The sequence below is a fragment of the Triticum dicoccoides genome, chromosome 2A (genome assembly GCF_002162155.2).
Source record: "Triticum dicoccoides isolate Atlit2015 ecotype Zavitan chromosome 2A, WEW_v2.0, whole genome shotgun sequence".
Taxonomy (NCBI): Eukaryota; Viridiplantae; Streptophyta; class Magnoliopsida; order Poales; family Poaceae; genus Triticum; species Triticum dicoccoides.
In genome coordinates this window covers 721,802,538-721,830,359 of record NC_041382.1, presented here as the reverse complement: position 1 = coordinate 721,830,359, position 27,822 = coordinate 721,802,538, and the positions used below count along the sequence as shown (strand labels likewise).

The following is a 27,822-nucleotide window of genomic DNA, read 5'->3' as shown; positions in this document are numbered from 1 at the left end:
ACTTTTATTTTCATAATATTTTTATTACCTTCGAAGAACATCTCAAATTTTACTTTGTACTAGTAAGATGTCCGTGCTACGCTACAGAATCACAAAAGGAGGTGTGAGTGCACTGCTAGGGGACAAGAAAAAAATGTAGCGAGACACCAGTCAAAATGATGTCATACATTTGATCGGTACACACTGAGAACAATCAAACACACGGGCTTTCGTTTATCAAGCATAGTGTATCCTTCTTTTAGCTATTTGCTCAACACATTAGCACCAACAATACTAGCTCTTGAGCCCTCATGTCATCTATCTTCTCACCTAAAAAGATATCGGACAATCAGTATGTATAATGGTCCGTAGTATATTTAGGCAAAGGAAAAATTAACGAGCCTGTAGAGGATCTGTAGTATTTTGGCGAAGGACTTTTCTTTTGGCAAAAGTGTTAAACTGCAATATTTGTTTCGCAAGTGGCCAGGACCACATATTCTTTAAACTGAAATACAGCTACTCAGGACCCATATGCACTAAACATCCTAAATTATAATTGTTGGCTCGCAACACTGAAATAGTATTCAACATAAACAAACTGGTATCATTTTTTAGGGGAAACTAAAACTGCCGAGAAACCATATACTGCAGCAAAATCTGATTTGCCGCATTGTCTCCAGCTCACTTTGACGGATCATTCTCATCTCCGACCATGATGTGGTGCGTTTGGTTGACTATCTGACACAATGAGCTTGGGGTAGAATTCCCCCCGCCACGTATCTAAACTAATTAAGATAAATGAAGATATACTTCAGAAGCATATACTGTCATGAAAGAAAAGATACACACAGTTTACCCTGTGATTCCAAGCATATACTAACCGCAAAAAAAAAAAAAAAGATTCCAAGCATATACTAACTTCAGTATCAGAATTTAGTTGCAGAAATTAAAAACTGATATATGAACTCACATGATCAAGGAGATGGAAGGCACAAGTTGAAGTCATGAAAAATCTATCTAAAGCAACATTGCACTCATTATCACATATTTGACCACACATCAAAAGGCTATTACTAATTCTACATATCTTTCATCAATTAGCACATCCAAATAGATCTCATGCAACTGCACAAGTATGTTTTTTTTGTAAAAGGGGTTATTTCAGATTGCGTACAATACACAATAATATATAGTGGACTGGAAAGTTAAATTACTTGATACAAAGAAGAGAAAAAGCTTATCTCTCTTCCTTTAATGTGTGACCCGAGAACTTCTCTACTTGCAAATAATATTTAGCCATGCTCGACCATCCTCCTCTAGACCTTGCACCAAATCATCTCAAGTACAAAAATCTGACAAATGTCGCAATGAAAAAGGGTATGAATATTGAATAGCAAATCCAATACCAACCTGAGGGGATGGATACAGTGAATTTCACCAAGAATGAACTACAAGTTTCTGCAAAGAATTAAGTAGAATGTCCAAATCTGCATGTGACAATGTACTTTGCAGATCCACAAACAATTCGTTCCTAAACATTTCACAAATCACATGTTTAGGAGACCACAATTTCAATCATGAGCAGATCTGATACGCAACTATACTCCAAAATATCGACCAATTTTTTTGATCTGGTAGGAGAAACACATGACTTATTAGGGGACGAGCGTGGTTGGGGACAGTCATAGTGGCTCGAGGTAGTTGACATCGGCGCGGCCTGAACGAGCAGGTTGCCCCCGGAAAAACTCCTCTGCATCTGCAATGCCCAGGCTGACTCATAGCGTTCCTGCCGCTGGTAGCCTCCATTGGAAGCACAGAAGGAAGGCACTCATTTGGAGGTTGAGAACCAGAACATGCATAAAATGGTATCAACCCCAACAATCACAAACGGAAAACAAAGTACTTACTATATACTCTGTCTCCGAGGACCTTCACATGGCAACAACCGCCACTATCACTAGTAGAAACAGGGCTTTGGTCGAAGCCTCGGTAAGGGCATTAATCCCGGTTCACTCACGAACCGTGACCAAAGGGGGCATCAGTCCCGGTTCGTGAGGCTAGGGCGCCGGCCGGGCCTCAAGGCCCATTGGTCCCGGTTCGTTTGACACTTTTGGTCCCGGTTCCAGACACGAACCGTGACCAATGGGCCTCCCTCCTGGCCCAGCACCTTTAGTCCCGATTGGTGGCTGAAACCGGAACCAAATGTTGTCCTTTAGTCCCGGTTTTAGCTATAAACCGGGACTAAAGAGAGGCCTATATATAACCCCGCCCCTGCCCTTGAACAGAGCCACTGCTCTATTTTTTTGGCCGGCCGTGGGAGAGGTGTGTGGTGCTCTAGCTCACCTCCTATGCACATGAGGTGTTCGATGAAATGCCCGAGCCACACTTAAGATTTCTCCTCTCGAAGCTCCTTGTCCAAGCTCCATTTTTCTCAAGATTTGTCTAGATTTGACGGTCCATCCTGTCCCGCCCCCGTCCTCACCGCCGTCGATCGCCCGCGCCGATCTCGTCGCCGGCACCACCGTGGTGAGCCTCTTGTTCTTATCTTCTTTCTAAAAAAATGCTTACTTGTATGATTTAGGTAGATACTTGTATATTTTTCTTACTTTTATTATTGTTTGTTATTATATAGTGCGATGGTTTTAGTATCCGCCCACGTCAGCCCTTGTCCTGTCTATGATTCAGATGTGGTATATTATCTTTTATAACTATTTGTTTCATTTAATGTTTATGATAATTATGCCGACCAACGTGACATAGATGTTTTTATCTAGGAGGTATGTGAACCCATCGGCTTAGTCCCTCCCCCCGCGAGCCCCCGCGTCGCTCCCAGGGGCGACTCGGGAGGCGAAACCCTAGCCGCCGCCCAGGCTCCCCTCCTTCCCCTCCCTCCCCTCGCCGTCGCCGGAGGATGCCGGTAGGCAAAGCCCTCACCGGTGGACGGCGGCGGCGGGGCCCTCGTTCGTGTGCTCGCGCGCTGCTGCTGGGCGCGCTGGAGCGGCGGGAGCGCGCGGTGGCGCGGTGGGCGGCCGTCTGCTCGCGGGGAGGTCGAGATGGCGTGAACTGCGTGCGCGGTGGCGCTGCCATGGCGGCCGCCGGCCGCTGATGCGTGCAGCAGAGTTGAGGGCGCCCAGATCTGGGCCGCACGAGCCCGCCCAGGCCGGCGACAATCACTCTGCCCCCACCCACCCCTCTCCCTCCTCCCACCCCTCCCGGCCGCCGCTGGCGGTTGCCGCTGGGTTAGTAAGCACGCGCGCGGCGACCTTGACGGTTGCTGCTCCGCTGTGCCCCGGCGGATCCTGGTGGCGGAGGCTGCGGGCCAGCGCGGCGGCGGCGCGGTGCAGGTGGCTGCTGCTGCCTGCTGGACGCGCTCCCGGCGGTGGCCGGCCTGCTGGAGCTGCGCTGGTCGGTGCTCACTCCTGCGACGACAATGTTTCTAGGCTTCCCCCATGTGTGTTGGTCTTCTCCGACGATTCTTCGCCATGCCCGGTCTGCCATTGCATCTGAGGTCTTCGTCCTTGGGTCGGGGCGAAATCCCCGCGCGGCGACGGCCTGCGCTGTCAACGGCGACGCCCGAGGGTGCCGTCACCTCCTTGGAGGCATTGGCATGACCCTGACCAGACCTCCTCCTCGAGCACCAGGAGAAATCCTAGGTCCAGTCTCCCGGACCGGGCAGCGGTGGCGTCTCAACGCCGTTCCCCTCTTGATGGCGCTGCTTTGGCTGCAAGTGGAGTACTTGATGCGGCAGATAGTGGTTGGCGATGCATCGCTCTGGCGTAGACTGCTACACAAGGAGCAGGTCGCAACATTTGCCTGCGCCGGCGCTCCCCAATGAATGCTACACCAGTTCCAATCAGGCCCTGCTTTTCACCCGCCAACTCTCTAGGCACATGGGTGCGAGGTACGTCGGCTTGGGCGGTCCTGAAGCTGCATTCGTCCCTGGAAGTGCCTGGCAATGGCAGTGATGCTGCCCTGTTGCTCCGAGTCTCGGTGCTTCGCCATTTTGGCTGGAGGCAAGGCTGGGCGAGGCCTAATGTTGTTGCGTGTCTGTAGTTGAGGGCACCTCCTCACCTAGCTGTAGTCACTTGGTGAGGACGGTCGTGTGTGTGTGTGTGTGCGTGCGCGTGTGTGTGTCCCTCCTTTCTGGAGGTTGTACCCCTGATGTCTTCCTGTTCAATGCAATGAAACGCAACTCTTTTGCGTTTTCTCGAAAAAAAAGGAGGTATGTGAACCGGAAATTCCAATCGACCCTCTTGTCGAGAGGTTAAATTTAGTTGAAAAAAAACAATTAATTGAAGAAAAAAATTGAAAATAATTGAGGAGGAGAAGATGGCAATGGAGTTGCATGTTGCGGATGCCGTTGATGATCACAAGATCAAGATGGATGCAATGCGCTTCAAGATTAAAAAGATTAGAAAAATGTCATTCATACTGAGGCTTGGTATCATTATGTCGTTGGATCAATTGTTACCTTAGTTGCGATTATGATCGCATTTGTTGTTGCATTTAAATGTTTTACATAGTTTCAATGTATGGTTTAATTAGATGCTCTAGAGAGCTATATGTTGTTCAATGAGAACTATGTATGAACTTTATGTATTTATTTTTTCAGTAATAATATTTGGTCCCTACTATACTTTGGTTTTAATGTGATGATGAACTTCTATTAATTTGGTCACTTCTTTATTTATGATGTTCTGGAATGGTTTTTGACACACTTAATTATATATAATGCACACAAATGAACCGGCAGTGGATGTACGGTGACAGATGCACCTCTAAGCCATGTTCTTTGGTGATCCGGAGAAAACAACATGCAGGAAAGTTGTTTTCTTAGCAGCATGCACCAGAGTGGAGTGAATGAATAAATTGCTCCGTATAGAATAGGCAGACAAAGATCATTCGTGGAGACGCACCTAAGGCCTATCAGAGAAGACGACGTCGGCGTCAAGGAACCTGTGCCAAATCCGGTGGCCGGATCGACCCAGAGCACGTTGAGCCGCAGAGCATGACGAAGAGTATCTTGGCAAAGTAGGCGCACGCTCACCGGCCACTGGTTGGCCAACCGTAGCACGACTGAGTCCTACCCGACAAGGCCTCCCGCTCCACCAGCATCTCCGTACCCTCACCCTCGCCGCCTGAGTGGGATCCTTTGCAGGAGGTGGGTGCTTGGGGGAAAGTGTGGTCCAGTGCATAAAACTAAAAAAAAGTTGAAGTAGAGATTCATGTGTGGTGTGAGCCTTTATTTTCTATTCTTTGATTATGCCCACTAGTGGTAGCTTACGTTGAGGAGAAAAAAAATCAATATAGAAGCCTCGAGCTACTTTTTTTCATGGGGCAATAATATCCACATGCCACCATACTTCATGCCCTTAGACAGTCAGACCACCCACCTTTTGCTATCTTTGGGGGAGAGCCCACTTTGTGGGTCGAATCGCTTTCAGTTTGAGAACTCTTGGCGGCTTCCACTTCCGGCCCTTCTTGTTTCAGGCCACCCACAAGCTGCAAGAGTAGCAACATCAGCATCGTCTTCAACACACACAAGCAAACACGACAACAAAAAGGGCGGAACAAAGGTGTCATCCGAACAAAACAGCCCGGATTGGTTGGTTTTGTAATACTCATTTTGGATAGTGCACATGCACGCAAGAAGAATGTATGTTATTTGCTCTTCATTTCACTTGCCACTTTGTTGAGTAGTTTATTGTTATTTTCTTCATAGTTACACCGTTCCCATCGATCGAGCTACGCCATGTTCTTTGGTGATCTGGAGAAAACAACACGTAGGAAAGTTGTTTTTCTTAGCAGCATGCACCAGAGTGTAGTGAATGAACAAATTGCTTCGTATAGTATAGGTAGGCAGAGATCATTCGTGGAGACACACCTCAGGCTATCAGAGACGAAGGCATCAGCATTGAGGAACCTGTTCTCAAATCCGGTGGCCGGATTGATCCGGAGCACGTTGAGCCCGTAGAACGCGACAAAGAGTATCCTGGCGAAGTAGGCCCACGTCCCCGGTCGCTGGTTGGCCAACTAGAACATTGAAAGAACATGCGGTGCCCCCATGTTTGGTTTTGATAATTGATGACAATCTCTATGGACTAATGGTTTCCTTGAGTTATATTTGAAGGTTTTGTCCATAGGCTTTTCTTGGAGTGCATGTGTTGATTTCAAGGAGAGTTTGTGTCGACCAAGATGTTATTCAAGGAATTATCCAAAGATTGGTCATGTGAGAGTTGAGCTTATTGCAAGCATGTCTTGAAGAAGAAGATTGTGTGATCATTCATGTCTACCTTCAAGACATCATCCAAATGAAGAGAATTGGAAAGGTTCAAGGTTGATCAAGACTAAGTCAAGAGTGAATCAAGTTGATTAACTCACAAAGCGCAGAAGATGTACCGAGAGAGATCAAGTGATTCCATGGTATGGTAAGAATTGTCAATTACGCTTTGTGTACTAACCCATGGTCTTCGTGAGAGTTCTTTGTGGGGTTAGGTTGCGGTGTGCAAGTTCAAGTGGAGCATCACGAAGAGATCAAATGCTTGAAGCTTGTCATCCTTTGTGGCGATAATGGACTTGTGAAGATGTGCGGAAGAGTGGCTCACCCATAGTGGAGTATGGGGGAGCAATCAACTAGTCTTCATCGAGTCAACACAATCAAGAAAGGTGGTCCAACTTGAGGGAGTCAAGATTGTCATCATCTAGCTCAAATGGACCATGTGCAAGGCAAAGGTTTACCCTTGATAGGTTTTCTATTTTACCGGTCTCATGATGGTAGTTGGGAGACCGGGTTATAGGATCGATTGCCGTACTATCAAGGGGGGCTCTCGATGAGTAGCTTGATCGTATCGTTCGTAGAGAGCTCAAACCATTGCATTCTTGCATCATCTTTCTTGGTTCTTGTTTGGTTCTCTTTATGAGTCTTAGATCTTGTGGTCATCTTGATGACAAGCTTGAGTTCATCGAAAACGGAGTTCGCATGCATCTTCTATGATGTTTTCGATGTTGGAGGTTTTGCCGATTCTTCTTGGTTGGAGGTTTCACTCCTATTTTTGTTAGGCATACCTCCCCCTGTCTCTTCTTGGTCGCTGTTTTGATGCTACTCATCTTCTTGTTTCCAACAAGCTTGAGTTTGCTCAATTCGGAGCTCATATGCAGAAGTTATGGAAGTTCTGGTTTTCTCGAGTGTGGTTTTGTCAGGGTCCCAGCGATAGTACCGTGGTACCCAGCGGTAGTAATGCTGAGGGGTCACAAGCGGCAGTACCGCTCCGCAGCGGTAGTACCGGTGGTGACTCTACAGCAGTACTACCGTTGGCTTACCAAGTCCCTACCGTGTCGATTTGAGGGGTCTTTTTCTGTGTCGGATTGTGCGGTACCTCGCTGCGGCAGTAGTTCGGCAGTACCGCTCCTTAGCGGCAGTACTGCCCTTCCTCCGCGGTAGTACCGCCCGGTTCCCTCTTTCCCTTTACCCTTCGTTCTGCGCGGCAGTACCGCCGAAGGGAGCGGTAGTACCGCTTAACCCAGTGGTAGTACCGCTGTCTCCTGCGGTACTACCGCCCCAAGGTTCATGTTTTGTTGCTCCTTTTCCCTGTTTCTTCCACCTGAGCGGTAGTACCGCTTGTGTGCGGGCTGAGCACATAACGGTTGGATTTTCCCCCTCCTATAAAAGGGGGTCTTCTTCCCCAATGAACCTTATCCTTGGAGCTCGTGTTCTTCCCCCATTGTTGACCTTCTTCGAGCTTGCTAACTCTCAATCCCTCCATGGTTTCTTGTTAGTTTTTGAGGGAAAAGAGAGAGGAGATCTAGATCCACATTTCCACCAATCACTTTCTCCTCTATGTGAGGGGAACCCCTTGGATTTAGATCTTGGAGTTCTTTGTGTTCTCTTTCTTGTTCTTCCTCTCATTTTCCTCCCTAGCATTAGTTGCTTCGGTGGGATTTGAGAGAGAAGGACTTGGGCACTCCATGTGCCCTTGCCATTGCATTTGGTGCATCGGTTTGAGTTCTCCACGGTGATACGTGGAAGTTATAAGTTGAGAAGCTTATTACTCTTGGGTGCTTGGTACCCTTGAGCTTGTTCCTCTTGGGTGCTTGGGCGCCCTAGACGGTTGTTGGTGTTCGGAGCTCAATCATTGTGGTGTAAAGCTCCGGGCAAGCGTCGGGGTCTCCAATTAGGTTGTGGAGATCGCCTTGAGAAATTTGACGGGTTTCGGTGACCGCCCCCAAGGGTTGCCAAAGTGTATGGGTTCGGTGACCGCCCCCAAGGGTTGCCATTTGTACAGGTTCGGTGACCGCCCTCAAGGGTCCCTTAGTGGAATCACGGCATCTCGCATTGTGCGAGGGCGTGAGGAGATTACGGTGGCCCTAGTGGCTTCTTGGGGAGCATTGTGCCTCCACACCGCTCCAAACGAAGATTAGCATCCGCAAGGGTGTGAACTTCGGGATACATCATCGTCTCCACGCGCCTCGGTTATCTCTTACCCGAGCCCGTTACTTATGCACTTTACTTTGTGATAGCCATATTGTTCTTTGTCATATATCTTGCTATCTCATAGTTGCTTATCTTACTTAGCATAAGTTGTTGGTACACATAGGTGAGCCTAGTTGTTGTAGGTTTTGTGCTTGACAAATTAACCGCTAGGTTTATTCCGCATTTGTTCAAGCCTAAACCGTAATTATTTTAAAAGCGCCTATTCACCCCCCTCTAGGCGACATCCACGATCTTTCAAACATGATTGAGTCCTCCCCTACAAGGCCTCCCGCTCCACCAGCATCTCCACCCCCCTCACCCTCGTCGTCCGAGTCTGCCTTGGCGGCACCAACCCTCGCAGTGGCGGAGACCGCACCCGGCAAGCTGCAGTTGCCTGGGCTCCCATGGTGCAAGTCCATGAAGATCTAGTAGAGAAAACTGGGTTAATTAAAAGTTTGTTTAGGCAATGGGGGAGTGGAGCAACTCATGCTTGGGGATAGGGGCGGGGGTGGGCAGCAAATAGAAGGTAAAAAGAATGTGGAAAGTGAAGGCGAGGTGGAGGTGAGAAGGAGGTGTCGTCGACGGCGGCGGCCATCTAGGTTTACGCCATGGTGGGAGGATTCACTCGCTCGTGTGGGGAGAAAGGTGGGAGGGTTCACTCACTCGCGCCTGACTAACAGAAGAAAAAACGTGGGAGGACAGAAAAATCAGTGGGAGGTAGGCTTGACATGATATCATGAATGGGAGCAGGGTAATGAAGCAAACAACTGCAGACTCCCCTTCAATTATAGAGATCGGAACCACCATCGAACCCAAAAACAAACACTAGCACTGCCGCTCGCTTACCAACTAAAGAAGATAGATATGATCGAGTGCGTCGATTTGGAGCTCGAGCTCAGCTGCACCCATTATCTGGGTCGTTCGCTGCAGCTTGGGGATCTGGTAAAAGCCAGCTGGCCTGTCTGGTGCGAACGTTGGAAAATGAAGATACCGTGTCAATACGGTAGCAAACAGTGCTCCACAAGTGGGGGTGGCCCAGTGGGGTGGGACGGACGTCGCGGCTCCTCGGAATGGGCCGTGGACCAGTACGTTAGTTTTTTTGTCTGGGCCTGGACCAGATAATGGGTCCATGATGGAGTACGCTGTCTGAGCCGGTTGTCGGCCGGCGGGGCACCCCCCGTGCGCATGTTATTAAAAAAAGGTTGGAAACATTGTTGCCTTCCGGTGGTTCGTTCTAGACACACCTCTTCGCCGTTGAAGAACAAGACAGGATAGAGTTCGCCGAGGCTGCTGTAGCGGGCTGGCGCGGCCCGCGCCGTCAACGGTGCTTGACCGTCGCATTGGATGCGGGAGGAGAGCGAGGGAATGGAATTCCTACTTGATGCGGTCGACAGGTTCGTTTTCGTGCAGATCTGATATGTTCTTCTCCAAGCAGACTCGCCTAGATATGCATTCTGATAGAAGGATGCGAAATCTTTTGAGCCTGAAACGCCGTGGTGTATGCAGGTTCCCGGTGCGGGAGGAGTATGCCGACAATCTTGAACACCCAGATCCAGTCCCGCTGATGTACCTACTGGATAAGGTTACTGCTAACACGGCTGTTCACCAAGCGGATGATGATTCTGCGGCAGCTGAGATGTTGGGGGATGGTTTGCTCACCGAGGGGCAGGTGGGCGGCCAACATAGACGTGAGGAATCTCCGACGAGGTCTGCCCAATCGACTGGCAAGGTAAATCCACAGGCCCCCGGCTGGACTAAAAGGTGAGGCTACTGAATCTAGTGTTACTGCCATCGCAAGTATATGCACGATAGATATTCTGATTGATATTGATAGGATGAACCCCTTGAGTGTGGGTGCTGCGGGGCGGGGAAAATTACTTGTCGGACCAAAAGCTTTCTGAAATAGATAAACGGGAAGATATCCTAGTAAACCAGCAAGGAACAACTGTTGTTTGTAAAAAATTGGTGTTGTAATCATGATGGTTGATGAACTTGTGATTTGCCTTTGGAAATCAGGGAAAAAATGGTTACGAGAAAGGTAATGATAGGTTAACATGTTCACGAATGTAGTGGGAGGCCTGTCAATTGTTGCTGTTTTAATGTCTTTCAAACATTTCAACAGTTTAACATTTTGAAAAATGTTTCAGGCTCCGTCTCGGGAGTGCGCCACCCGACCGTGTGCCTTGTCCATCTAGGATGAGCGCCCTGGAGCTATCAATGCGCAAATATGCCGAGCAACCAGACAAGAGTGTGGTGCATCCTGAGCTAGGTCTCACTTTTGATTCACTTGGTTAGGCATATGATTTCTACAACTTGTATTCCTGGGAAATTGGATTCGGAATAAGATATGGAAAAGGCAGGCTAAATGCTGAGAGGAGGAAAACCATGCAGGAAATAGTATGTGGTTGTTCGGTGAGTGTGCTTTTAACTTAATGCTAAAATGAGAAAATAGGTTACAAGTTTAGTTTGGATGCGTATACGAAATTGATTGGATGGCATTGGAATTAATTCAATGTGTCACATGCAGGGTAAACCAGATGCCGAGAATAGCAGGCCATGCAGGTGCGAGTGCCCGGCTCTAATCAGACTGCTTCGTTCGTCAGACAACAGTTGGTACATAACGGAGCACCGGGCGAGCCACAATCATTCTATGTCGCTTACAATGGGAGAAAAAGTGCACTGGCCATCGCATAAGCACATAGACGTCTACACCAAAGACTTAATAAGGCAGTTGAGGGAGAACAACGTCAACCTAGGCAAGGTTTACAACATAATTGGTAGCTTCTTCGGTTCGGTTGAAAAGGTTCCATTCACTAAAAGGACACTCAGAAACATTTGTGGAAAGATTAGTCGCGAGCAAGCCGAAGATGATGTACGGAAGACACTGCAGGTGTTCGCCGACATCCGGTCGAAGGACCCTGACTTCTCCTATGTGGTTCTGGCTGAGAAGGACAGCAAGGTGAAGAAGCTCATGTGGGCAACTGGGAGCAGCAGGATGCAGTACAGGTTCTTTGGCGACGTGGTGACATTCGACACCACGTACAGAACAAATCTGTATGACATGCCATTCGGTCTTTTCGTTGGAGTTAACAATCACTATCAGAGTATCATCCTGGCAGGAGTTTTGATGCGTGACGAGCAAGAGGAAAGCTTCGAATGGGTGTTTACCGAATTCATTCGCATGATGGGCGGACCTGCGCCAAAGACAATACTCACAGGTGAATGATTGATCACTAAATCTCCCTTGGCTTTAGATATGTTGTTTGTATCCCAACTCATTTTGCAACTGAATGAAAAAATGCACTATGAAATGATAATACGATACGGGCGAAGTGTGTACCGTTTATTGAATGTTTTAGTTCTGATTCAGAATGTTTTTTCCAATGAGCAGACCAATGCAGAGCTATGGAGGTTGCAATCAAGAAAATTTATCCAAACACTGTGCACCGATGGTGTAAGTGGCATGTTCTGAAGAAGGCGAAGGAAACACTTGGGCCGCTTTACACGAAGAAGAGTGATTTCCAGTCTGAATTTCACAAAGTTGTTAATCACATGATAACTGAAGAGGAATTTGAAACAGCATGGGCCGGCCTGCTTGATAAGTACAATCTGAGGGGTCATAACTACATGACACAAATATATGAGACAAGACATAAATGGGCAAAACCATATTTCAGAGGAGTTTTCTGCGCAAAGATGACAAGTACACAGAGGAGTGAGAGCGCAAACCACATGCTGAAGTCATACATGCCCCCCGCCAGCCCGATGCACGTTTTCGTCCGTCAATACATGAGGCTTCAGTTCGACCGTGAGCGTGATGAAAGCTACGAGGAGAAGAGAACAATGATTGTAAATAAGTTTCTACCATCTTGGTTGATGAAATTAAGTTTTTAATGATTTATAAGAAATAACTAATCTCGTTCATACGAATGCTTCTATTGTGACAGGGGTGCGCAGTGCGGCGGACAAACCTTGCAATAGAGCGGCATGCAAGCAAAATATATACAAGGAATATGTTTGAGGAATTTGGACGCTTACTAATAGAAGCAACTGCATACAATGTTACTGAAAAGAAAATATGAGGAAATATATAACTACTCACAATAATGCAGCCAAACGAGAGAAGTGGAGCAGGGTGGAGTATGAAGTTACAGTTAACGAAGACAGAACAATATTCACGTGGGAATGTGGTCAATTTGAGCACACAGGCATGCTTTGCTGCCATGCTTTGCGGGTAAGCTGCGAAACTTCATTGATGTAGACATTTTATTTGTTGCAACCAACACAAGAAGGCAATGTCTGATCAGCACTTGTGGCTTGTGGAAAAATGTAGGTGATGGAGATTCTACATCTTGATGAAATCCCTAGATATCATATCTTGAAAAGGTGGACAAGAGATGCTAGAGATGTACTACCGGAGCACCTGGCTCAGTACCAGAAAGACAAATCGCATAATTTGTCTTTCACGTACATGCATTCAACATTATATTTTAAAGCCATGGAAGCTGTTCGGATGGGGGATGCAAGTGCTGCATGCTATGACTACATGAATTCTGGACTCGACTCCCTGCTGCGGGGTGGAGCACCTCTGGCGGCCGTGCGTGATGGATTGGCATTCGAGGATCGTCTAAATGACAATGGAAATGTTAGTGCAGCGTGTAACGGCCAAAATGATAATGCAGTTCAGGAGGCTGAGCAATGCAACAGTGCTGTGAATTCTGTGGGCATGAATGAACTTCACTGCCTTGCAGCTCCGGAAAAGCGTAGAGGTGCTGGCAGGCCGACAAGCAGCAGGGAGAAGGCACCATATGAAGGGCTGAGTAAGAGAACCAGGTTCTGCAGCATTTGCCGGCGCGAGGGGCACAAGAGGACGACATGTCCAGAACGAGGGGATGCTCCGAAGAAGCCGCGGAAGCCAAGCAAGTGCAAGAACTGCGGAATAGAGGGGCACCGGCGGAACACATGCAAGAGGCCTCTTGGGTTTGCCGAGAGCTGAGCAGTGCAATCTCCATTCAATGACTCTGATTTCTTTTTTTCCGTGAGTCATGTATCTCATTTTCCTGATATTGCTTTGATGAGGCAAGGAGAAAAAAAGGGGTGATGCTGTGGGAAGAAAATGTAATTTGGTCTGAGATAAACTGTCCATGTTTTCAACAATGGTCGCGTGTGTCTTTGAACACATGTAAGAATTTATCGTTTCAAGAATAATTTTGTAGTTCCAATGTTTTTTAGAATAAGTGTTTCGCTCTTGTAAGGGCGAGAGACAATTAGGTCTGTTACCATACTTTGTTTTCTGGGGCAATATTTGATATTTGGGAACATATTCGTTTGAATCAGATGTAATCTGGGGGGGATGTCATATCTATATTGAGAGCTGAGCTAAAACTGAAATTACATTTGCTGTACCATTTGTAGTGCGCTCTGGATGGATAGTGATGATTTACTGAATATGATTCGAGGGGGGCGCAACTTCAGAAGGCCATTTTAACTGAATGTGATGCTGAACCGGGGAAGTATCGTGGTTCAGAACTTGAGGCCTTTGTGTTTTCGGTATTTTCATGGCAAGTAAAAAACGTGTTGCGTGCCGACACTTGGACAACATGCATCCGTCGGGCGCGTGTTGGTCTGCCCGCCCTTCTCCAGGATTCAAAATTCAAACATCGACGACGTAACTGCAGTTATAGGCGCCCTGTTGCGTCAGCGGGTTGTGTTATAAAAACAGGGGCGACGGGCGAGCTGCTTTCCTTCGCCTACTCCTTGCACTACTAGCTCAGTTTGATTTGAAAAAAAACACTTCCCTGCATCCGATGGGCCTCTCTCTTGCTGAATCAGGGGCTAGTGGGACGACGAGAGGTGAAGATGGCGATGCCTCACTGACGTTGCCTGGTCTGGTAAGTGTTCCAACCCAGCAGTGCGTTCCTGGCTCGTCTCCGATCCGTTGTAAGGATAAATCGACCGCTTGGTTTCTGAATGTGTTTTCAGGTACTGCAGCCGCCGTCTCCTTCCCTTGATAATTCAGCAGCTAGCGCGTGGAGCACCACGGCTATGGCGGGCGAAGACGACGACGGCAATGGGGAGGTGAGTTGCGCTGCTCTGAACAACACATAAGAGTGCAGTCAAGATAAAATGTAAATTCGGGTGCCTTCAATCTCTATTGGCAGGGCGATGTCGTCCAAGGGGATATGCGCATGTCTCTATCGCTGACCCAAGTAGAAGGGGCGCAGGACAAAGAAGAATCAATGGAGGAAGGATTCGGCGATTACGATCTATTTGAAGCTGGCGACTCGACGAACAGCAATGGAGGTTCGGTCATAAAAGACGAACCTGAAATCCGGGGCGCGGAGGAGGGGGAAGATTCTTTCGATGAGGATGGAACCAGCAGCCGGTTGAGTAAGAGACGCCGCACGGTAGAGTAGATCTAGCAGCGGTTCGATCTAAGTACTGGGTTTCGGTTAGTAGATTTATGAATCATCCACTGTACAGTGTCAATTTCCAATGGTTTGTGTTGCAATAATGAAAATGCGTGGTCACTTTCAGGAGCGTGCTATTTCTCCGGGTAGCAAAAAATCAGTATTTTCCTATTTTTTCCAAACAAGTTATTTCGATTCAATAAAATTGCAGAATGTCGAAAATATAAATTATACGAAAAAATGAATTTAAAACATGAGTGTACTATGGATTATGCAACCGATTGAGTATTCATGCATGACGTGGCAATAAGATGAGTAGGTCTTTTGAGGGGAGTGTTTAGTAACTACTGGATTAGGCAGCCGGAGCATCAAGAAAGCCAAAAACGGGCAAGCATATTACATGGGGGGTTGGTGGTGGTGCGCATGCATGCCGTGCCCACCCAGACATGCAGGTGAGGCAGCCCGGCACTGCCCATTATTCTCTCCTTTTGGCATGGACCGCGTCGACCAGTGATTGTACTGTTCCGACCAGAAGCAGTTCAGATAGCAAGCGTCTGTCCGTGCGGAGCCAAGTACACGGCTGCATCTCCTGTGCCCCGGCTAGCCAATTTATTATGCGGCCTCAGATGGGCCACGCTAATAAGGAGATGTGTAACTAAAAAAAAGTGCGCATCTGCTCTCCGTGAGAGGTGATATTTCACGATGGGATCATATGTACGTGTAGCCACTCTCCGTCCTCTCCACCACAACTCTATCCCCACCACATCTCGTAGACACTATTCAAGGCAAACCAGATGTGGAGTCCGGGTGTTGAAGACGGCGACTGGTTCATCTGCGCCGGCACCAACGCAGCAAGAGGTTAGGTTTCTTCATATGTCAATGCAATAGGTGGAGGCGCTGCTTTTCTGGCTTGCTTTTTTGATCTCCATCACCTCGGCTTTGCGAGTGGATTTCTGCTGGTTGGTAGTGTCTTTTTCTAACCCCCATCCATGATTGCCTTTCTAGGTTAGTGAGCATGGAACCACCGGATCCACCACGAAAAAGGAATCTGCCATGTGGACAAGGTGGTGGTGATGGACAGAAGAAAAAGCCACGATCCAGTGGGCCAAAGGAAGGATCCATCGATGGCGACGTCGCTGGTGGCGACGGCTCTCCACTCACCTCCCCCAATGCATCGGTAAGCTATTTTGGTACTCCCTCCGTAAACTAATATAAGAACGTTTAGAATACTAAACTAGTGATCTAAATGCTTTTATATTAGTTTACAGAGGGAGTACATAGAAAAGGGTTTGGGCGTACAGCTGCGTTGCCATCCGGTTGCTCCATCTTTTCCTAATATTTATCATTTGACTTTCATTGATTCACATAGAAAAGGAGGGCTGACTTGTGAGGCTGGGTCAAATTTTTAATACAGGATGCGGCGGACGAGGGAGCGGAGATGGTCGGCCCTGCTGGACGGAAACGGAGACGGGGTCTGGTCAGTGACAACACGATAGAGGGTCTGTACATGCGCAGATCTCGGCGTAGGCGTACGCTCGTTCTTGTGCCCGGAGATACGGCCGCTGGTGGGGAAGTGATTCCAGTAGTGCCTCCGGTCCTTTCTGCAGAAAGTCACTTGTTGTGTGGTAGGGTGGTTAAATGTACCTGGAACTGCCATCAGATCCAGCGCTTAGGTATGAGGTACTACGGAGTAGTTCATAGGACTGGCATGGCAAGCTTGTTAACCACTGCATTTGATGGTGAGGCCGACAGGAGGTTCTACGCCTGGCTACTTGGTAGATTTAGGTGGGAAGACATGAGCTTCACCTTCCCTGACGGCCAGATTAGATACTTCACCCCTAGTTCCATCGTCAGAACATTGGGTCTGAGAAACAGTGGCCCTAAAGTGAGTTTGGTTAAATTAAAAGCAAAAGAAAGGCAGAGTTTAGCTCTGAGAATCAGAACAATTCTTAGAATAGAGACAAGGAGCCATGCCAGGGATGGGGGATTGACTATTCGTGCAGTTGCTGATGCTATAAGTAGTATTATGAGCACTGGTGTGTACCCACGTCAAATAAGGGCTTTCGAGATTGCGTTCTCGTTATTAGCAGGAGGTACATATGTAGGCCCCGGACAGTCGTACACGTCGATCAATTGGGAGTTGCTAGCGTGTGTCATGTGCCATCGCGGTACTGGCAAGTTCGATCTAGCAGATTGGGTATTTGAGATCATCAGAGCAGCTGTCAAAAAACTACACAGAGATCTAGCAGCTGGGGTCAGAACTCTAATCGTAGGCGGGTGCCATTTGGCTCTCATTGTAAGTGTGACCAAAAAACATGCCTTGTCTTAACATGAACCATCTAGCGTGTTGCATTTGATAGGTATGTAACTAATTGTTCCCCCTTGATTGTTTGCAGCCATGGTTCTTCGACTGGATGGATTTCGGGCCAGATAGTGTAGAGCCGTACACCCTCCCCCGCATCAGCGTTTACACAAGGCCGGTGTTCAGGAGGCTAATCTACCTTACAAGAGAGTACCCAACTATATTCACTGTAAGAGGTTTTTGTAGTTTTGCACTTAAGTAGCACATAGTAACAATGTAAAAAGCTTTGAAAAACGAGTTCGCGATCGTGGAGACTGATATTCACTCTAACTTGGGGTGTTTTTATCCGGCAGACAAGGCATGCTGATGCATTTGACCAGGTTAACAATGTCTGGCATGCCGTGGTTGGGGGGCCTGGAGGATTCCTGCGACATCCAGGTAATAGAGGCAGCAGCATTAGTATTGCGTTGTAGAAAAAAAATATTGGTTCGTGAAATAAACTTGCTCACAAACTATTTACTGTCTTTTTGATGCAAACAGAGCAACTGGAGGCGCTGCGAGCAGCACAGCAGCTTGAGGGCTGCGGCAGTAGAGTAACGCGCTACGAACAACCCATCAATATGAGTGGACAAATGCAAGCAGCAGAACGGCGAAACCAAAATTCAGTGCGGAGGTCTACAGCGAGAGAAGTTGATGCCAAAGGAAAAGGTATAGCAGAAGAAAGTTCAGACACATCAGACAGCGATAGCGATTATGAACCGATGGACCCAAGTGTTCGGCTAGGCCTTAATTTGATGAAGGCTGATAGGAGAGGTTTGTAGAAGTTGTATTTACATTAGCAGCATACAAAGCGAGAAGGATGTCCGTAATGTGTCGGTACTAAATTGCTCAAAATTTTTTGCAGGAAGACACACCCTAGTACAGAACGCGCCCACTGGGATTACAATTGGAGATGATGTAGGCCGATCCCACGTTACAGGTAAGTAAATATAAGTGTGCGTGGACACAAACAATGTTAGCGGACATTCCATTTTTTCGACAGATATACTGTCAAATTTTTTTAGCGTGATGATATGATTGGAAACATTACAGGACCACGTAGCATGAACCGGCTCAGGCAACGGCTACAGCCTAGGATTAGCAACGGTGGTGACACATTGTCAACCATGGCACGAGACTCCGCTCAGACCTCGTGTAGTGCTGCAATGCTTCGTAGCAGGGGGGGACTACCTCAGAGCCGAGCTACAAGAACTCGAGGCTCAAGAGAAAGCAACCCTTGAATGTGAGTACAGAAACTTTATGAATGTACTAAGTTGAAAATGCAAGTATGAACCAAACGGCAGTAATGCGTTTCGGCCTATAATTTGTGTTTCGCTGTTTTGGACAGACGGTGCAACTCATGGAATTCTACCATCTCGTAGAGGATCATCATCTGCCGCAGTTGATGTGCATGCTGACGGGCAATCAGTCACAGAAAGGAGGGAGCGTGTGCGGAGCTTATCTGCCGCTGCACTAGCTGTGGTAGAACAAGCAATTGGCAATCCAGAACTTTTTGAAGGTACATAATGTTCTTGTTAAGTTCATGGGTGAAGGATGACATAATATGAAGCACGTTGCCTGCATGCACGCAGGCATCTTTGAGCAGGCTCGGATGATGCTCTCAGACCTAGGGGTGGATGGGTACAAAGACGGTTATTTCTTTTTAAAAAATGACGCAGTTGAACTTTACGAATTTATTTTGGGATGCTAGCTAAAAACTAGAAATTGACATTTAAATCCTCAATTGTGCAGATCATCGGACCGAGGTTGATGGGAATGGGGGCAACACGGCACAGATAGCTGATGATGATCGCATAAACTGGGAAGAGCTGGAACATAGCAGCCAGGAGCACCGTCAGCATAACGGTGTTCCGACTTTGGGGGAGGTGATTGTAGATGACAGCAACCTAATAGCGCTTGTGAATGCAAGTGAGCAGGCAGCGGCAAGTCGCAGTCCGTTTTGTGAGAATGTGAACAACATAGACGGAAGGAATCTACTGCCAATGTTTGATGAGGACGGTAATTGTTTGCTAAGCTCACGTATTGTATTTGTACGAAAGGCAATTAACATTTTGATTCCGTCCGAGTAAATTTCTGACCTGGTTGTGCAGATGCAGACGACGAGTCATCAGATGTACCACCAGGGGTGCCTACTGATTACATGATAGATGAAGATGAATCAACGGGTATGATGTTTAAATAATGTATGTGTAATAAAATAGTTCGCAAGATGTTCACCAAGATTGTGTGTGTTTCAGACTTGGATGAAGAGTTCCTTGCCGTGGCATCACAAGTGCCAATCGACTACATGGAAGAAGTTGATCAAAGTGATGATGGATCGGATTTAGTGGGATTGAATAATACAACTGATTATCTAGCTTCCTCTAACACATGCATCCGGTGGATCGGGTGGATAAGAGGTCTCTTACTACTATCATATCTGTATTAAACATGTTGCTGTCATGTGAAAGAAAAAATTTATAGAATACTGTCAATAACTAACCTGGTTTTTGTGCAAGTTGCAGCCGTGCTTGTAGTTGGAAGCGGACGGGAAAGAGATGAGTTGGACGAAGACCCACCGTTGAACGGCCTCATCTTGCTAGGCTGGCATGGTGTTGATGACAATTCAGATGGTGAACGTGATGGCAACAAGAAACGTTCCCTTGAGCAACGGAGGACCCGGGCACATGTCTTTGATGTTCCTCCAACCTGTCGTCCCGGTCATTCCTTTCATCGTGATAATGGAGGTGAATGCCGCAAAAGCATAGCTTGCATTTAGTGTATGCCTCTTGTCATTCATTTGATTCCTAGTGAAAACTGATGATTTGGTCGTCTGATGCAGATATAGATGAAAGTGTAGCTCGTCGAAGCGGATTGTCCTCCGTAGATGGTGGTAAGGCATCGACATTACAACAAGCTGTCCTCAAGTACCTTCACAGTTGTAGCAGTGCCAACGAGGGTGGAAACAGAACTACAACTGCACATGGGAGTAATGCACACCATGTGAGCTCATCGGAAGCAATTGCAGCCCCTCCTACGGCTGCCAGGGACGTCAGCCATACAGAGCAGCAAGAAGCAGCTCGAGTACATGTGTTGGATATGCAAACAAACTGCCATCCTGGTCCTTCTTTCCGTCGGGAAGATGGAGGTAAATCGCCAGAAATGTGAACCTGATATCTCAATATGAATTTCGTTGTCCCTTTTAATGATTGTTGCAAGTGACTATGTCGCACAGATGGCGGTGACGGCAAGGGTAGAGCAAAAGGTTTGGAGACTGGGAGCGTTGTTACACTGACAAGGTTCCAACAAGTTGTCCTGGAATATCTGCGGAAGTGTGGCATCAAACACACAGTTAGCACCAGGGGGAAGACACATAATCCATCGCATATTGATGCACACAAGACTGTGAATGCAACTGACAAGAAAGATTGGGGTGATAAGTACCCCCCCTCAGTTGGGTTGAACCATTCAGAGCCCAGCGATGGATGCATTTTGAAATTCAATTCTAATTTGCTTGCATGCAAAGGACCGATACTGAATAGGTAAGCATTTAAAATTCCTGGCCTCATTCTTTCGGTGCATAAAAGCATAAAAAAATACTGAGAAATGTAACAACATTTATATGCAGGAAATGGGTTAAGCACTACGATCCAATACTTGCAGTTGCATCTGGGCAAGATATCAAGGATGAATTGACGCCAGGAGGAGAGATAACAATGAACATGTGGAGGTGTGTTCAACGCATGCTGCACGAGAAAGATAATGGCATATACCGCGGGTGGATGGATAGATTCAGAGGGCTGTTCGACCCCAAATTTGTTGTGAGTAAAACTACAACTTGAAAAGTTTGTACTTGATGTGAGTAATAGTTACTATACTATCGGACAGCGCTGATAAAATCTGTACTTTTGAAATTACAGGATGAGGTCTGCAGGGATGATGGAGAAACTGACTGGGGTTACATCGAGGATATGATGAATTCAGATAAGGCTGGGTACAGGATTGACTGGCTAAAAAAGGTGAATTTGCACTAACAGCTCGACGCCCAAGTGTTATAAACTATTGTCTTAACCTATAACTGACAAAAAATATTGGTGGACAGTTCTGGTTCCCGGTCGATTATATGGACTGTTGGTCGATGTACTTGCTGGATAAGGATGAAAAAACGGTGATGGTCCTGGACCCAACCGAGACAGATGAAATGGATGAGATGAAAATCAAACATGAAGGCCATGCAAAAAAATTCCAGAGGAGGTTCTGTTCTCTTTTCAACAATTTCTACGGCATCGGCTTGATTGAAACTGAAGGATGGACATTCAAGTATCCACTAGTGGCACAGCATGCGCCATGCAGCAGGTATGCTCACCCCCCTATCGGATGAGTGCATTATAAACTTTGAAGTTTACTAATTATGGAGTACTGACACAAAAACTTAAAATGCCAGAGAGGAAAGTGGAATCTACATCGCACACTACTACACTGAGTTCACCGGGTTGTACCTCTGTTCATCGCTGACCCAGGTTAGTTCTTGCAAATAAACAAATGTATATGCCTAGTGCAAAAATCCATATGAAGATGTCTAAGTTATTCAGTCCACAAAAAAAAGGGCAACCTGGTGCATGTAGCTCCCGCTTGCGCAGGGTCCAGGGAAGGGTCCGACCACTTTGGGTCTATAGTACGCAGCCTTTCCCTACATTTCTGTAAGAGGCTGTTTCCAGGACTTGAACCCATGACCTCATGGTCACAAGGCAGCAGCTTTACCACTGCGCCAAGGCTCCCCTTCTAAGTTATTCAGTCCACAATTGAAAAAAAAATTGTAACTGATGCTGCTTTGGTTGCTTGCATTTAGGGGCAGATAGACCGTCTACGGGCGAAGCTAGCGTACGAGATTGTGACGATGAAAGGGAACAAAGGGGACATCCCAGAGTTCGTGTACGACGTGATCATAGATTGAGGAGCAACAATGCGGTTTGGGTGACTACGTAAGAGCGAACGCAGCCTAAGAAGGCCTTCTGCTAGTCATCGTGTTACTGCTAAAAGTGCAACGAGTGCGTCGCCGTATCGTTTTGGTTCGAGTATGGTCCCATGGATTGCAAAAACCTAGCATGATGTGAGCGATCTATGGGTGTAATTCGGAACAAGTGGTATGTAAAACCTAAATAGCGATTAAGACCTAAGTGGAACGAATGTGATGTATGTATGCACTAAGTATCTGAAATCACACCTGCGCCTTGTGGATTTCAGTTATGCAGCTTGCAAGAGTTGTTGCTTTGTATTTGACGTGAATACATTATGGCTGCGCGAGACGGAATGGTTGAACGAGTTCATAACTTTATGGCTGGAAGCTGATAACTCCACTTAAGTAAATTTGGTGGCTTGCAAAAATTACCACAGCAAAAGAAAATCCCTAGGTAAGAACTAATATGTTTCCACTTGAGTAGCATTTGGCGTCGAAAAAACTGGTGAAAAGAAAACAAAGAGTCGGAACTTCGGGGCTTGGGACACTGCAGTGTGGACTAGTAAGTGAGCCAAACTTCATTGACGATTGTGGCCGAGTAAGCATGCTTAATATACCACATTGCAGATCATACGGTCTGGTCGGAAAAACGTAGTACTTCGGAGTCCTATATTAATATCAAAGTGATCGTAGTTGCGCTAGGCATTTGGAAAAAGGGTAAAATTTAATGTATGTAGAAAATGGACACATTGATGCTGCGTGCTGTAAGAGCATGAATAATGTTAGTTCGTGATTAGGACTTTACGTGTTGGACAAGTAATGAACTTCGATGCAAAGTGGGGAAAAAGGCTCGGATCGAATTTGCAAGACTTGAAATAGTCGAGACTGTCCGGTTGGATACTAAGTGTAACCTGGGATTATACATGATTTTTTATTCTTGTTTTTCCGTGCTGCCGCCATAAGATGGAATGTTATGGTTCGGTGGTACAACGTCACCTGAAAAAGGTTTGATCGTGCAAAATTACGGCACTTTGAAATTTGAATTTTGTGTGCCGCTCATGAGCTTGGATTGAGGCAACATTTTATAGCAGCCGAGGTAACATAGTCAGGTGTTCCAGGGAAATGCGATAACTAACAGTATGGATGCACATACTTCGGTGGATAAAAAAAGGTATTGCCAATTAAAAAGGAATATACGCTGCACGATTGAATAGCTAAGACAAATGGTCCGTATTATATTAAAACAAGTTAGTTGCTGATGGAAAATCTACGAAACGAGCATGGCTGAACGCAACGGTGGCGACCGTTACATACATTGGGTCCCTGGTTCTTGGTGAACGGAAGAAAAAACTACTTAGGGTACATGATTCAAATATCTAGGTTCGCAGGTTCGAATGTGACAGCTGGTACCACACACATCACGTTGATAAAATTATTTAAAACTTAAATCGATGTGCCCTTTACCCGGAATGGATTGAATCAACCCATGAGTCCGTTGGTGCCAGGACAGTCCAGAGTGCCTCATGCGCCAACTTTGATGAGTTCCCCTGCAGCTTGATGCACTCATGAAGTGCTTGCCTTTTGGTTCTGCCAGCATTGAACTGTCCAGAAATACGGGAGAGTGTATTATCATCAGGATGTGATACGTAAATCAACATTGCTGGAGGCGTAACGACTACGGTGGACCTAAAATCATAAAAGAAGAAAAATGAAAGAATGGGGAAAAAAGGGTAACCTTGGTCAGAGGTATTTTGAGCTTCTGGCCATCATAGTGCCTAACTATATGGAGTACCAGTTTCATCTCTGTTCGTAAGTTAGCCAAAATGGATCAGAGATTTGTAGAGGTAGAAGCATGTTTGAGTTCATAAACAAATGTAAAACTCCTGGAGCAGGGTAGCAAGCAATGTATTGCACTGAATTTGCGATGAGCAGCATTAAAAAAAATCTTACCTGGAAAAGGTTTCTTGAGCTATTACGGGGTATTTGGTAGCCCACTGTCCGTCTTGCGTTGGCCACCCAGCATAATACTCGTTAAGGCATTGGAAAAGTGCGTGATGTAGCTTCCAGACAACCATCTCGAGCTTATCTCGAGTTGCGTCGTGTGGACCTTCACCCCTGATGAGCGGGTCGAGTACATGGAGTTTCCTTGACATCATGTCCCACATGATCACTATCCAGCCGTCCTCGAGTGGGACAGGCAGGAAGAACTGACACAAGAACACATGTGTTTGAACCGAATCATACATTTAAGTGACAGAAGTTTGCAAGAGGGATTGTTTATTCAAATAGGAAGTCAGCAAAAGTGAAAGGTAGTATAGCATTAAACTGGGATTGGGGGAAATTATTTGTAAACGTACCATCTGGCATGATGTAATGTCGTATGGGATGTCGTTTCCAACAAGCTGCTTCTGAATTGATATGTTTGTCAAGTATTCATGGTCAGCGAGAACGATGGTCTTCAATAGAAAATTGCATGCAAAAAAACATGATTATAGCCAGTGTCATTATGTTCTTCTTGACAACAAGAGGTAAATACAAAATTACGCGGCAAGCGTGTGAGTGGCTGTTATACCGCAAATTCAGGTTCCATGTTGTGCCTCCAATTCATGTAGGGGCACTCCGAATTGGCTTTCTGATCGGACTGAGAATACCTTCTCATGATTATAGAGGCAAGCTCATGGTGAAGGGGGCACGATCCAATTAGCTGATCAAGCATAGCCATCCCAGTAATGCGGATAAGCCTGGGACTGGCGTGTACAATGTAGTGCCTGCTTATGACAAAGTATACTTAGGTTGGACAACATGTTGGGCAATGAGATTCAGCATTCAAAAAAATGTTGCTGGCAAAAATATGGATAAAGTTTATGAATGAAAATCAGCGCGACTGTCGAGAATTGAACAAAAAGGAGCGCCACACGGATAGAAAAGACACACCTCAAGAGATCTTGCTGTGACAACTCCAAAGAATGGGCAGCAATAAGGTCCGTTGTTGGTGGATGTGGGGGATGCGGCGCAACTCCCCTGCACCACAGATCAGTTGCGAAGCCGTGCTGGAATATGTATTTCCTCTTCTGAAGGATGTTGGAACATTGGCCAAATACAGTTATAGGGGGGTTGGCAGGAAGGTCAGCATACATTTCAGCGATAGACATGAGGCAAGACTTGAAGTGATTGATGACATTGAAAGAAGCTGCTGACGTCGTTTTTTTGCTGCTAGACACGTAGTCATCCATATTGGCGGAACGCTTGCGCGAAGAGACGTTCTGTGCGACAGGCGATGTGGCTGTAACAATTAAGTGGGAAAGGTGCGTGAGTATTCGGTGATCTGAGATCCGAAAAAACTAGAAAGCACGCACACGGTGACGTGCACAAGCGGGGTAGAAACTAATTTGATAACTTGGGCTGATAAATTATACGTATCAATTTGCAGACCTTTCGTTGCTTGTAGTAAAAACAGTTATAGGAAAGGCTAGAATATAATACAGAAACAAAGACAGAATATCAAGTGGAGACTAACCTTCGGATTCAGATAGTTCTAGCCTTTTACCCTGAATTTTGTGAGCAACCGGCGTGGTAAACCGTACCGATTTGGAATTAGCAGTGCCTGATGAGATGGAAAACAAAAAAGGTATATTACGTGGCATATGGAGGGATAACGCCGGCATATAATGGATAACATGAATAGGAATTTATTGCGACCTGAGGCAGGGCAGTCAGTGAAACCACGCACGCGGCAACACACACAGCGGGTAGAAACTGAGTTGATTACTTGGTCTGAAAACTTGTACATATCCATTTGCAAACCGTTTCTTGCTTGTAACAAAGCCTGCTGGATTGAATTGCTGGCTTGTGTCAACTGCATAAGACCCCTTGCATACTGTTGTTTCATAATCATTGTGATCTCGTCCGCTACCTGCAAAGCAGAAACACGAGTCTTAGATTCAATGCGAAAAAAATATATTAAGAAGTGTAGAAGTAACAAAAGCATAAATGATGGACGACATACAAGATGTGGGTACTTCTCACGCAAGTACTTTGCAAATTCCATTGGACCAGGAGCTGCAGAAGATGGCATTGCTGCGTCAGTGTTAATCTGATGGCCAGCGTCGCGATCTGGTAGGGGAGTTGTGTATGGAAGGGTTCCTATTGCAGGCGTGGCACATCCCCGCAGCGGCCTTCTACTCGTTGATGACGACGGAACAGATGATGGAAACTTCTGCCGTGTGTAGCAGACCGTCGCCGCATCTCTCAGCTGTGGTAGATAAAAAATCATGGTGGCGGGATTTAGCATTTTTAAATTTTCGACAAAAACATCAGAGAATATCGTAAAAAAAAGGTGTGTTCATCCATAAAAAATGTAGTACATTTGCATGAGAATATGAAGTAACTCCTTTCACTGGATCAGCGGCCATAATCAGCATTTTACGAAATGACTCAGGGTCAAAGTCAGATATCCGTGGGATCACGTTATGAGGCTTGTTGAAAATGCCGAGATCAAGGTTGTCCAACAAGAAAATCTGCGTAGTAGCCAATATGTCGATCAATGAAACGTATAACAAAAACAGAATCTGACATAACTTGCTGTGCTAAAATAATCACTTGCCTGGAAGAAAAAATGGCAGCCCGTTAGACTGGTGGACTGATTGTTGGCCAACATGTCACTCTTCAGCTTCTTGACTGCGTCCAGAAGTTGTACCAGTACATACTCGCACCAATTGAACTGAACTATGGCCTCCGTATTTGCAATCGCCCCCCAGTAGTCGATGGTGGCGTAGTTGTGCTTAGTAGTTGGTGCTAGTACATGACCCATAACAAAGATAACAAAAGCAATCTGGAAACAATCCTTCTCCAACTTGCTTGAATTCTCATTGATATCGCGCAACAAGAAATTTTCTGCAGCTCGCAAGCTATGAACTCCAGTTTTATCCATTTGAAGTGTTGTCTTTATGAAATGAACAGCTTCAGGATTGATGATTGCATCCCTGCCTTTCACACTGCGGTGACCCCATGGGATCCCAAAAACCTTGTGGACATCCTCGGGGAAAAACCTGAGTACCTTGTTATCCCTAAGTTTCATCTCCCTACGGCTCACACTGACTCTACTCATTATCCAGGCGCTACACTTCAAACTCAGCTTCTGCACGGCTGGGAGCTTTAGCATACCCCCAAAACCAATCTGCTCTACTAACCATTTCTTGTAGTCGTCAAACTTCTGAATGACACTAGCTGCATGCTTGACGGAGATGCGTGATGTAGGCGCAGGTGGATCTGCCGACTTAGCAGTTGAAGATGAGCCCTCCGGGTGAGCAACAGGGCAAGGTGCAGCAGCGTGAGCGACGTCCTTACCATAACGAGCGTCGCCTGCTCCACAGCTGCCGGACTGCGAACTACTATCATCCTACGAGCAAGAAAAAAAAGGGGGGAATGGAATTTTCAACCCGCACAAGATTCAGATCCAGGCAAAAATCGCTCTATGGAACTAGATCTAAATAGCTGGATAAAAAAAGTAGGCAAAATCTGCAACTTACCATGGTGGTGATGCCTACAGCGAATCAAGCCAGGGGTGAATTTGCGCCGGGAGCGAACCGTAGATTAGCTGGTACTGCTCTCCGGCGGCGGGTTGGGACGACATGGACAGGAAATGAGTGCTGGTGTGGGTGAAACC

The 27,822-nt window shown here is 46.5% G+C and overlaps 4 protein-coding genes across 15 annotated transcripts; 3 read left to right on the top strand and 1 right to left on the bottom strand.

Annotated features, from left to right (window-relative positions):
- Window positions 1-58: 58 nt before the first annotated feature.
- Window positions 59-27,822, bottom strand: LOC119356604. 11 transcript variants are annotated; one of them, XM_037623584.1, is made up of 16 exons: window positions 27,686-27,822; window positions 26,761-27,555; window positions 26,522-26,674; window positions 26,164-26,409; window positions 25,857-26,070; window positions 25,675-25,761; window positions 25,092-25,440; window positions 24,730-24,925; window positions 24,515-24,613; window positions 24,108-24,364; window positions 23,893-23,960; window positions 23,622-23,758; window positions 19,704-20,524; window positions 19,439-19,504; window positions 19,300-19,353; window positions 12,179-12,273 (listed from the first exon to the last, which is right to left on the bottom strand). In XM_037623584.1, exons 1-11 carry the CDS (start codon window positions 27,686-27,688, stop codon window positions 23,933-23,935), a joined length of 2,427 nt encoding a protein of 808 aa, XP_037479481.1. In that variant the 5' UTR covers window positions 27,689-27,822; the 3' UTR covers window positions 12,179-12,273; window positions 19,300-19,353; window positions 19,439-19,504; window positions 19,704-20,524; window positions 23,622-23,758; window positions 23,893-23,932. The 11 variants fall into 11 exon arrangements, with proteins under 11 accessions (XP_037479490.1, XP_037479488.1, XP_037479481.1 ...); XM_037623587.1 differs by having other exon boundaries at window positions 19,300-19,350; XM_037623581.1 differs by lacking the exon at window positions 12,179-12,273 and adding an exon at window positions 17,118-17,586.
- On the top strand, window positions 9,689-11,117 carry LOC119356608. Of its 2 annotated transcripts, none has more exons than XM_037623596.1 (4): window positions 9,689-9,843; window positions 9,956-10,178; window positions 10,597-10,861; window positions 10,977-11,117. In XM_037623596.1, exons 1-3 carry the CDS (start codon window positions 9,794-9,796, stop codon window positions 10,642-10,644), a joined length of 321 nt encoding a protein of 106 aa, XP_037479493.1. In that variant the 5' UTR covers window positions 9,689-9,793; the 3' UTR covers window positions 10,645-10,861; window positions 10,977-11,117. The 2 variants fall into 2 exon arrangements, with proteins under 2 accessions (XP_037479493.1, XP_037479492.1); XM_037623595.1 differs by having other exon boundaries at window positions 9,956-10,210.
- LOC119356607 lies at window positions 12,159-13,712 on the top strand. Its single transcript, XM_037623594.1, has 3 exons — window positions 12,159-12,298; window positions 12,397-12,683; window positions 12,783-13,712. Exons 2-3 carry the CDS (start codon window positions 12,528-12,530, stop codon window positions 13,443-13,445), a joined length of 819 nt encoding a protein of 272 aa, XP_037479491.1. The 5' UTR covers window positions 12,159-12,298; window positions 12,397-12,527; the 3' UTR covers window positions 13,446-13,712.
- On the top strand, window positions 13,880-14,865 carry LOC119358207. Its single transcript, XM_037624865.1, has 3 exons — window positions 13,880-14,340; window positions 14,432-14,527; window positions 14,611-14,865. The coding sequence occupies exons 1-3, from the start codon at window positions 14,257-14,259 to the stop codon at window positions 14,863-14,865; spliced, it is 435 nt and encodes a 144-aa protein (XP_037480762.1). The 5' UTR covers window positions 13,880-14,256.

What these genes read in the sequence shown, in the direction of transcription:
- LOC119356608 (XM_037623595.1), top strand. Translation starts at nt 9,794, where the DNA reads ATGCGGGAGGAGAGCGAGGGAATGGAATTCCTACTTGATGCGGTCGAC. An exon ending in CTACTTGATGCGGTCGACAG is followed by an intron (nt 9,844 to 9,955) that starts GTTCGTTTTCGT and finishes TGGTGTATGCAG; the next exon opens with GTTCCCGGTGCGGGAGGAGT. An exon ending in GCCCCCGGCTGGACTAAAAG is followed by an intron (nt 10,211 to 10,596) that starts GTGAGGCTACTG and finishes AAAATGTTTCAG; the next exon opens with GCTCCGTCTCGGGAGTGCGC.
- LOC119356607 (XM_037623594.1), top strand. Translation starts at nt 12,528, where the DNA reads ATGAGGAAATATATAACTACTCACAATAATGCAGCCAAACGAGAGAAG. An exon ending in TTTGCTGCCATGCTTTGCGG is followed by an intron (nt 12,684 to 12,782) that starts GTAAGCTGCGAA and finishes GGAAAAATGTAG; the next exon opens with GTGATGGAGATTCTACATCT.
- LOC119358207 (XM_037624865.1), top strand. Translation starts at nt 14,257, where the DNA reads ATGGGCCTCTCTCTTGCTGAATCAGGGGCTAGTGGGACGACGAGAGGT. An exon ending in CACTGACGTTGCCTGGTCTG is followed by an intron (nt 14,341 to 14,431) that starts GTAAGTGTTCCA and finishes ATGTGTTTTCAG; the next exon opens with GTACTGCAGCCGCCGTCTCC. An exon ending in ACGACGACGGCAATGGGGAG is followed by an intron (nt 14,528 to 14,610) that starts GTGAGTTGCGCT and finishes CTCTATTGGCAG; the next exon opens with GGCGATGTCGTCCAAGGGGA.
- LOC119356604 (XM_037623593.1), bottom strand. An exon ending in AGAACTATCTGAATCCGAAG is followed by an intron (nt 25,441 to 25,674) that starts GTTAGTCTCCAC and finishes TAATTGTTACAG; the next exon opens with CCACATCGCCTGTCGCACAG. An exon ending in GCTCAAGAAACCTTTTCCAG is followed by an intron (nt 23,961 to 24,107) that starts GTAAGATTTTTT and finishes ACTTACGAACAG; the next exon opens with AGATGAAACTGGTACTCCAT.